Source organism: Aythya fuligula, chromosome 1 (assembly GCF_009819795.1).
Source record: "Aythya fuligula isolate bAytFul2 chromosome 1, bAytFul2.pri, whole genome shotgun sequence".
Taxonomy (NCBI): domain Eukaryota; kingdom Metazoa; phylum Chordata; class Aves; order Anseriformes; family Anatidae; genus Aythya; species Aythya fuligula.
Genome location: NC_045559.1, coordinates 44,481,762 through 44,491,601, shown reverse-complemented (window position 1 = coordinate 44,491,601; position 9,840 = coordinate 44,481,762). Strand labels below are relative to the sequence as shown.

At 45.7% G+C, this 9,840-nt stretch overlaps 3 protein-coding genes across 3 annotated transcripts; 2 read left to right on the top strand and 1 right to left on the bottom strand.

The window, feature by feature from the left end:
• The first annotated feature begins 3,277 nt into the window (after nt 1-3,277).
• LOC116502075 (histone H2A) lies at nt 3,278-4,072 on the top strand. The gene has a single exon (XM_032207798.1). The coding sequence runs from the start codon at nt 3,301-3,303 to the stop codon at nt 3,688-3,690; it is 390 nt and encodes a 129-aa protein (XP_032063689.1). The 5' UTR covers nt 3,278-3,300; the 3' UTR covers nt 3,691-4,072.
• Nucleotides 4,073-5,600: 1,528 nt separating this feature from the next.
• On the top strand, nt 5,601-6,445 carry LOC116502074 (histone H1). Its single transcript, XM_032207797.1, has one exon. It carries the CDS (start codon nt 5,751-5,753, stop codon nt 6,405-6,407), a length of 657 nt encoding a protein of 218 aa, XP_032063688.1. The 5' UTR covers nt 5,601-5,750; the 3' UTR covers nt 6,408-6,445.
• Nucleotides 6,446-7,619: 1,174 nt separating this feature from the next.
• LOC116502361 (histone H2B 1/2/3/4/6) lies at nt 7,620-8,043 on the bottom strand. Its single transcript, XM_032208248.1, has one exon. It carries the CDS (start codon nt 8,041-8,043, stop codon nt 7,663-7,665), a length of 381 nt encoding a protein of 126 aa, XP_032064139.1. The 3' UTR covers nt 7,620-7,662.
• Nucleotides 8,044-9,840: the final 1,797 nt, after the last annotated feature.

Below are 9,840 nucleotides of genomic sequence, written 5' to 3'. Positions count from 1 at the left end.
TAAGGGCATTTTCATTCTCCATCTTATTTTTTTTTCTGATTTTGATTGAAATGTTTCTCTTGTTTCATTATTTATGCTGACAGACAATATTCTAATAAGCCTTACCACATGCAAGAAGCAAATATTTGCAGTCTATTTCAAATGAGAATAAAATATTGTGGGATCTTGTAGACAAAACTACCTACAAGACATTGTAAAAAAAAAAAAAAAAAAAAAAAAAAAAGACCGGTGGAATAAGTTTGTGTGGGCAATAAGTCTTTCCCAAATGAATTTTGTCTGGAACACTGAATTTGAGTACAAGATTAGTGATTAACTATGTAGGTGTCTTTATCCTGCTTTTAAAACAACAACTACAAAGAGTTACTATTAAAAGTAGCATATCCCATAAGAGAGATTGGTAGAACTTTGTTGTCCTTGTTGAAGGTCTTGTGGGTGTCTTTAGTGCCTTACGAATGAGTTCTCTAAGAACATATCAATTTCTAGGTGAATCTATCCAGACACTGGTGATTCTTCTTAGATTTCAATACAATTTATAATAATTTTAGGCTGCCAGACTACCAGGTAGCTCAAACAATACCTTTTGTTGGTTATAAGTCTCAGACATTCAGTGTTTTGAGGTTAAATCCATTTTAAGGAGACAAAATGATTAATGACCCAAACTCACACTTTGATTTTATTTTCATGATTTCTGGATACAAACGATCTTTTTTTACAACAGATTGCTTCCTGGTTCAGAAGTTAATTACAGTTGTGTCAACAGCATCTTAAATATTAGTGGAAAAGACTTATGGGATATAATCTGTTTAGTTTATTTTAAATATTTGTGTTTTTGTTTTTATTCTTTAGAATGAAATATGTGAATGATGATTTGGGGAAGGGAGGGGTTGGGTTATCGCTGTGGTACTTCTGACCTTGGTCTTGATAATATGGTCAGACATCCAGTCCAGGAAAGAGCCTGAGAAGAGGAATTTGTTCTGGGGTAAGGACCTCTGTCCCTGTCATTCAAGATCCAGAAAATCTCCCTAGCAGGCCTGTGATTACATCACTTGCCTGCTGGAGTCATTTGATTCATTCCGTTCCTTCACTTAAATCTGATTTATTATTTTATTTTTAACCTTTTTGTTTAGGGGTTCTATTTGCCTTATTCTCACATAGGTGAACCAACTTTTTTCTACTGTTGGAACAGCGAACATCTGCCTGAGCCGTAACTATCCTCTTCAGACATGGAAAAGGATTCACCAAATGTATAAGCGGGCTCAAAAGAGAAATTTCATGCACAAGGAGTGTGCATAATGTCAGAAACAAAGCTTCTTTTCCCCTGCCTTCAACCTGGGCAGGGCAAGGAGGGAGGTAGGTTCCTACAACTGCTAGATCTCTCAAATGCCATGGGGAGGGAAAAAAAATACAGGTAGGGGTGAGATAGGGGGAGGGTGCTCCTGGATGGGCTCTGAGTCCAGGCAGAAGAGCTGGATTTGACTATACAAATTCTCCAGGAAACAATTTTTATTTTCTGGGAAGAGTCCAAGGTGGTGCCTACCTCCTCTTGTGTAGTGCTTGTTCACAAGGCTTCTCGCATTGTTCTGTGGTTTTGGATAAGCTGCAAACACACATGGCTGGGACTGTGCATGTAGAAACTGGTTCATACTTCATCTGAAGGACCTGATCTCTGGCTTGTCTTCAGCTAAATTAACATGGGGGATTTTTTTTTCCCCTTGCCTTTAGCACAGTTCTAAGTGGAAAGAGCACAAACAGACAAATTCTTTGTTGTTTTTATCAAAGCAGTGGGTTCCGGGGGTGCTCGTGCTTCAATCCATTTGCTCCTGTAACTGTCTCATACTTCAATCACTCAAGTGATAGGCTTATGGCAGGAAGGTCAGATCCAGCACTGAGGATTGCTGCCAACCTTTTCTCCTCCAGTTGCAGTGAAAGCACTCAGAAATGGTTGTGAAATAGTTTCATTTCTAAACTGGCAATACTCACAGCATCTAGATTATTTTTTCCCTTTATCCGTGTACGTTGTCTTTAGCTTCTGGCAATGACAGATCAATAAAATTTGCTTTGGCAAAGCATTCACATCCATTGAATTACACAGGTGTGTTTTTTATTTTTTTAAGGTGTATCATGGATGGCCTGGTGGGTGTGGGGTCTCTGATTTTCCCTGTAATACCACAGTGATAGTATCCAGGGTGAGCAGAGTAGTCTGGTATCCACACTGTTCACTTCGTCATAATTTTGTGATATGCATCTCAGATTCTATGATATGAATTACAAAGAAGAGTGATGGGTCAGAGCATAACAGCATCAAGGAATGAAGGTGGGAACAACAACCAGGCAGAACTGGAATTTATTTAAAGGAGAGAGCAGAACTCGGGCTGTGGGGAAAATGGAGGAGGAGCCTACCAAGCACTATGGGATAGGAGAAGGATGTGGCTAATTCCAGTGTGCAGGCTTCTTTGTTGGTTTAGACAACGATAGTGCGTGCACTTGCTAGAAATATATAGAAGAAAGAGAAAAAGATAGCTGGAAATAGAAAACATAAGTGATTAGAACAATGAAAGAGGAAAAATGTATATGAACCTGTCCATAAATGAGAGCAGATCACAATACAGGCATCTTGAATGTTGATGAAGTTGTTTATGTGTGCAGTTGAGATGTTTTCCAGTCTGAGTAAAGCATTGCAGACTGACCTCTAATGCTCTGCAGAACAGACTTACACCCAATATTTCCCTTTGATTAGAGTTATAGGTGAGTGCTCAGAGAATTTTCCTTTGTTTCATGCTCCTGTCTCATTTCCGCACATATCGGTAGTGCGGGGTTGCAAATGTGGTTTGTAAATTAAAACTTAACAAAGAAAGGAACGACAACGACCATGATGCTGTAGCAGCATTTGTAAACACAGGGGCATTTCTAAGCGACCGCGGCCTTAGCACAGGTTCCCCTTGCTCCTGGGAGGCAGCTGCACGCCTCCGGTCTCCTCGTCATGGGATGCCCGGGCTGGGGCACGGCCGGGGCCCGGGGCCCGCCGCCAGCGGGGGCGAGGCACGATCGGGGCCCGCCCCAGGAGCGCCCCCGCGGAAGCGCCGCTGGCGGGCGGGGGCAGCGCGCGGGATGGGCCGGGGCCCGCTCCCCATTGGGTGGATTTGGATCCGCAGCGCCATTGGTCGGAGCGAGCGAGAGCGCGGTGCAGCCAATCGAAAGGCGAGCCGGGCCGCGCGGGGAGGCTATAAAAGGGGCCGGGCGGGGGGCGTAGCGACGCGTGTTGTACGTCAGCTTGGGTGGCGCAGGGACAGTGTCGGAATCATGTCAGGCCGCGGGAAGCAGGGCGGGAAGGCGCGGGCCAAGGCCAAGTCGCGCTCGTCGCGGGCCGGGCTGCAGTTCCCCGTGGGCCGCGTGCACCGGCTGCTGCGCAAGGGCAACTACGCGGAGCGGGTGGGCGCCGGCGCCCCGGTGTACTTGGCGGCCGTGCTGGAGTACCTGACGGCCGAGATCCTGGAGCTGGCGGGCAACGCGGCCCGCGACAACAAGAAGACGCGCATCATCCCCCGCCACCTGCAGCTGGCCATCCGCAACGACGAGGAGCTCAACAAGCTGCTGGGCAAGGTCACCATCGCGCAGGGCGGGGTGCTGCCCAACATCCAGGCCGTGCTGCTGCCCAAGAAGACCGACAGCCACAAGGCTAAAAGCAAGTAAAAATCCGGGGACTGTTCCCACCTCAAAAGCAACACAAAGGCTCTTTTTAGAGCCACCCACTTCCTCGTAAAAGGAGCTGTAGATCCTGAGCAAAAAAAAAAAAAAAAAAAATCTTTCCTGTTGAAAGGCAGCACAGTATCGATGTGTTCTACACACCGGAGTAGAAAACTCCATTTGATAAAGTAACTTAACTGCCCATATATATATAGTAGGAAAAAAGAAATGATTCCGTATCAAAGGAGTCATTTTATTATAGAACAGGTGATAAACATAAGCGGAATGTTAGTACAACAAAAAAGCTTCATCCAGCAAGTCTCCTTTTTCAGTTCAATCCTACGTCAGGTTGAGCTAATTCACTGATGTCAGTCAAAAAAAAAAAAAAGAAAAAAAAAAAAGGAAAAAAAAAAAGTCTGTCAGCCTGTCCCTAACCCCCTCCAAACCACTTACGGATTTAGAGACTTTGTCATTTTTCCCTAACAATAGGCATTCAGAATTATTAATTTTTAATGCAGATTTCTCATTGCTATGTGAGCTACCGTGTCCATTTTCTGTCTGAAATCTGAATGAGAACAATTTAAAATCATTGGGAGGCACTTTGAGGTTAAAAGGACTGTTGCCAACTTTGATTTTGCCTCATACAAAGCGCTGAACATTACAATAAAGATATTGAAACAAACAAAAATCACTGGGCATGGGTCAATAAACACATTTTAATATTTTTCCATTTGAAAACATAAGAAATTATGTGAATCAAAGTGATGCTAAATTTTAGCACCACTGACAGTTACAACAGCAGCAAGAGGTAAAAAACAGCTTATGGGTAGTCTTTGGAAAAACAAAGGGCTGTGGACAATAATGAAAAGAGCATGGGGAATTAAAACAAGCATCTTCTGATAATAAGAAACAAAACTTGTTTATTTTATGGTCTTGATAAAGTGCATGTGAAGACTTTCCCCTCTTGCTAGCAGCCACTCGCTTTAGAACAACAGATGCATCAATTAGATGTTATTAATATGACTTCCAATGTAGGAATCAGTCACTGTACAGTAAAAAATGTAATATTTAGCTATTTGTTGTGGAAGGAGAGGTGTAAAGAATGACTTGAGAAAGTTTTACAGTTTAGAAGAATGGAAAATCATCTGCAGCGCTGTCTCCCTAGATAATGATGACTCAGATTTTCACCAATCAAACTGGATCAAAATAAAAACAATACCGAATTATAAATTGTCAGGGTATCAGTTATAATTGTTAATAACAACAGGCTGTTCGAAATTTTGATGCCACGTACTTTATTAAGAATAAATATTTCTGTAAAGCAGCAATAGGGAACCATGTCTGCATTGTGCACACAGAGCAACACAGTACAAGCTGCAATGCTATAAAAAGTCATCTCCTTCTGGGGCAGAAAAAGTCCTTTAAGAGACTTTAATCTGCTTCTCGCCTCGTTGCATGATGCACTAATTTAATTTATTTTAATTATTTTTAAAGGGGTAAAGGATTTTGGACAAAGAAGCTAATTTCTAATCCATATTCAGTGCTCAAGATGAGCCTGTGTTACTTCCTCCTCTTTGAAATCAATTTGCGATGAAAATATCGATTCAAATCCCTAGTTTTCTGTTCAGATTAAGAGAAGACCCTTTAAAGAATAATAATTAATTACTTTGGAAATTTAGGTGCCCACGACGTAGATTTTATTTGGAAGGAAAAACAAAAGTTTCTGTCTCCCGAGGTCTGTCCAGGTCCAGGACTCAGGGTTTATCGGCTCTTTTTTAACTCACCCTTTGCCTCTTCGAAGGGAAACTTTGCCCAGGGGAACAACAGTCTTTCTTTTCCACGCCGCTGCGAGCTGGGGCGATTCGGTGGCAGAAATTCTCGAAAAAACACGCTTTTTTGACTCCTAAGAAACACAAAATGAGCGGGGAGAAGGGACCTTTCTGCCGTGCAGCGGGGCGGGCTCTGCAACGCACCAATCACCGCGCGGCTCCTCTCTATAAATACGAGGCCACCGACTTGCTCCAGGCCCAGTGGTTTCCCCTGATTCGTGGACGACGGCTGCCACCATGTCGGAGACCGCGCCTGTTGCCGCTCCCGCTGTCTCCGCTCCCGGGGCGAAAGCGGCCGCCAAGAAGCCGAAGAAGGCGGCGGGCGGCTCCAAGGCGCGCAAGCCCGCGGGCCCCAGCGTCACCGAGCTGATCACCAAGGCCGTGGCCGCCTCCAAGGAGCGCAAGGGGCTCTCCCTCGCCGCGCTCAAGAAGGCGCTGGCCGCCGGCGGCTACGACGTGGAGAAGAATAACAGCCGCATCAAGCTGGGGCTCAAGAGCCTCGTCGGCAAGGGCACCCTGGTGCAGACCAAGGGCACCGGCGCCTCCGGGTCTTTCAAACTGAACAAGAAACCAGGCGAGACGAAAGAGAAGGCAACTAAAAAGAAGCCAGCGGCCAAGCCCAAGAAGCCGGCGGCCAAGAAGCCCGCCAGCGCTGCCAAAAAGCCCAAGAAGGCGGCGGCAGTCAAGAAAAGCCCCAAGAAAGCCAAGAAGCCGGCGGCTGCTGCCACCAAGAAGGCAGCCAAGAGCCCCAAGAAGGCTGCCAAGGCTGGCCGCCCCAAAAAGGCAGCAAAGAGCCCGGCCAAGGCAAAGGCGGTGAAGCCCAAAGCTGCCAAACCCAAGGCAGCTAAGCCTAAGGCGGCCAAAGCCAAGAAGGCAGCGCCCAAAAAGAAGTAAAACGACTGAGAAGAAATTAGTCTACTCATTTAAATAAACCCAAAGGCTCTTTTAAGAGCCACCCACTTATTCCCAGAAAGAGCTGGAGCGCTACGCTAGTCGCAGCGGCAGAAATCTTTCCAGGGCACGGATTGAGGCGCATCGGCTCCAACCTGCACGGCCGATAAGGGCTCCCTCAGAGAGGAAGCGATTCCTGACGTCTAATTCGGGAGCCCCGCGACAGCAGCGCCGCGGCCGCGGCCCCGCCTCCCTCCCGCCCCGCCCCGCTGGGCGCAGCCGGAGCGCGGCAGCCGCGGGTCCCCCCGGGCGGGGCGCGGCGCGGCCCTTCCCGGGCAGCCCGGGGGAGTTCGAAAGTCCCGCGCTGGGGCGGGATTGGCCCCGCCTGGTCCTGCCCCCCGCCGGCCCCGCCCCGAGCCCCCCCTCCGCGGAGGAGCTGCGGCCCCGCCCCCTGGGGGGAACCCCGGCCGTGTCGCACCGGGGGCGGGCAATGGGGGGTGCGCCACCCCCAGCGCTCCTCGCCCCGTGCGCCCCCGCCTGCCCCCAGCTCTCCCCGAGAACTTTATCCTACAGCGAGCCAGCTGCAGCGCGAGATCGGGCGGTGTCGGTGGTAAAACGAGGGTGATGAAGAATTCCTCCCCCTGTCTAATGGGCTAAGCACAACACCATTAGATAGTAATGAGGGGAGGGGAAACTGAGGAGGGCACGCTGTGACATATGGAGCGAAAAGGAACGGCTGGAAAACCTGTTTCAGTATGTGCTTCCCACACTATTGTTTGTGACTGAAGCAGGTAAAAAATAGGACTTTTCTTTTATGGGTGAACATTTGTAGAGTACATAAAGCAAACTGCAGCATCAACTAGGACTTAATTGCAGTAACACTTAGAAGTACAAATCCTTAGAAATTAGAACAATTATCACAGCAATGTAGATGAAGAAGTACTTACCGTCCCCAACAACTGAGTTTGAATAGCTAGCAAAAACTGCATCAGAACTTGCCCAAATCAATAGCATACAACTGCTTCAGCCTATCAAATGTTACTCAGTACGTCTAGTAGAAGCTTAATTCTTGCCTATATTCACAACTTTTCTCTCTTGAAAATGAAATGCCATGATTAATGACACCTGCCATAAGAAATTAAGTACTTCTACAGCTAATCGCACACCTCCTACAGAAACCAGCAATACAGCCCTTTTACTTGAGCAAGTTGGTGGCTCTGAAAAGAGCCTTTGGGTTAAAAACAGGATCCGCGGCGCTCTACTTGGAGCTGGTGTACTTGGTGACCGCCTTGGTGCCCTCGGACACGGCGTGCTTGGCCAGCTCGCCGGGCAGCAGCAGCCGCACGGCCGTCTGGATCTCCCGCGACGTGATGGTCGAGCGCTTGTTGTAGTGCGCCAGGCGCGACGCCTCGCCGGCGATGCGCTCGAAAATGTCGTTCACGAAGGAGTTCATGATGCCCATGGCCTTGGACGAGATGCCCGTGTCGGGGTGCACCTGCTTCAGCACCTTGTACACGTAGATCGAGTAGCTCTCCTTGCGGCTCTTCTTGCGCTTCTTGTCGCCCTTCTTCTGCGTCTTGGTGACGGCTTTCTTGGAGCCCTTCTTGGGCGCGGGCGCAGACTTGGCCGGCTCAGGCATTGCGAACGTTCCCCTGTCCCTACACGGCCCGGAGTGACGGCCGAGGCGATTTCTCTCCTATTTATAGGGACCCTATGCAAATCACTGGCTCCAGCTATCAGCGCCTCCATTGGATAACGAAGCCTGTGACGTCTCGCCTCGTACGGACGTCTTTGTAATTGGTCCATGGCAAATCCCATGCTGCTATTGGTTAATGATTCAAATCCCTTCAACCAATCACGGTCAGCTCTTTCAATCCCATCGTTCTACGGCAGAGCTCGTCCTCCGTTGCCTGGAAGCGCGCCGCCTGGGGGGACGGCCGGGAACAGCCCCCAGCCGCCCCCAGGGGTCGGTCTGTGCATAGAGAAAGCGTGGTTATCGGTTATCTCCAGGAAAAATAAAATAAAATAAAATAAAATAAAATAAAATAAAATAAAATAAAATAAAATAAAATAAAATAAAATAAAATAAAATAAAATAAAATAAAATAAAATAATAAAATATCTGCAAGGCTAATTTCCCCCCCCCCCTTCTTCTTCAAAAAGAAGTTTATCTGAAAATATCATTAATAATCTGCATTTGTAACAAGCGTAAATTAAATACAACCAAAAAGGTATAAAGGCTCTGGAATAATATTCATTGCTAGTACTGTTTGAAAAGTGGGGCCCTCACATCATGGTTCATATTTCAGAATGTTAAATGAGATTAAAGCCCTGATTTAATTTGTAATTGAAAGAACGTGGACTTTTTTTTTTTTTTTTAATCGTAATAAATATTAGAATATTTTATTTCAAAACCGAAGATATTCCTAGTAATAAAATTGAAACCTGGATTTAAGATTAAGCTTTAAACTCATCGTGAATCAGAAATTCAGCTGCTTTCTTGCTGAGTTGACTTCACTGCCCGAGAGGAAAATAAAGTTGTTTAAACAGACTGAAATTATTCTATGATGTTAAGATTCCTGATTTGATGATATTTGTGCATTATGATAGAGAAATTGTTATGTTTTATAGCAGTACTCTATATATTCAGAAAAGGAGTATTTATGATTTTAGAATTAAAGTATCACATAGCAACATTATAAATTAAAATTTTAATTAATTCATGAATAAATTAGTGTTATAAACCACTTTTAAAGAAATTAAGTTATTTTTTTGGTTGGATGGAACTAGGGCTACATAGCCTGATACATAAAAATAATACAATATATATATATATATATATTCTTTTTGGAACCTTTAAGGGCCATTCAAAGCCTAGATTTCTTGGTATCAGACAAATTGATTTATAGACCTATAAAAGAGACCTGTCTGGCATAGCTAAATGCAGATTAAAAAGGATTAGACTGCTAAAGTCATAACAAATCTAATCTTTCAAGGTTTGTCAGAATAGTGGGAAATATTCTGATGCAGCAATACAACATTCTGTACACCTTACCAGGGTGTTACTGATTTTGCATTTTGCCTTTTACCCTGCTGTACAATATTCTGGATGCACAAAGATTTCCATCCTATGTCCAAAGTAGTGTTGTCTGAAGAGAGGGACCCAGGATGCCAGGGGGTTTGCTGTGCTGAACTTCTAAGCAAGGAGAGAAGCTTCACTCAGTTTCTGTGATGCTCAGACTCTCCGATTTAACACCCATTCCCCCCACCCATGAACTCCCCTCATAAGGAACAAGTGGGCATAAAAATGGTTTGAAAACTACTGAGAACACATTTGTCTAGTAATGGCAGTTCTCTTGTGAACATCTGCAGTGTTCAGATGTCCAGAAGTCCAGACCTCAATGTACCAGTCTGGGGCAGTGTAGCCCTAAGATCT

Excerpts from the sequence above, each read along its gene's own strand:
- LOC116502361 (XM_032208248.1), bottom strand. The coding sequence starts at position 8,043 with ATGCCTGAGCCGGCCAAGTCTGCGCCCGCGCCCAAGAAGGGCTCCAAG.
- LOC116502074 (XM_032207797.1), top strand. The coding sequence starts at position 5,751 with ATGTCGGAGACCGCGCCTGTTGCCGCTCCCGCTGTCTCCGCTCCCGGG.
- LOC116502075 (XM_032207798.1), top strand. The coding sequence starts at position 3,301 with ATGTCAGGCCGCGGGAAGCAGGGCGGGAAGGCGCGGGCCAAGGCCAAG.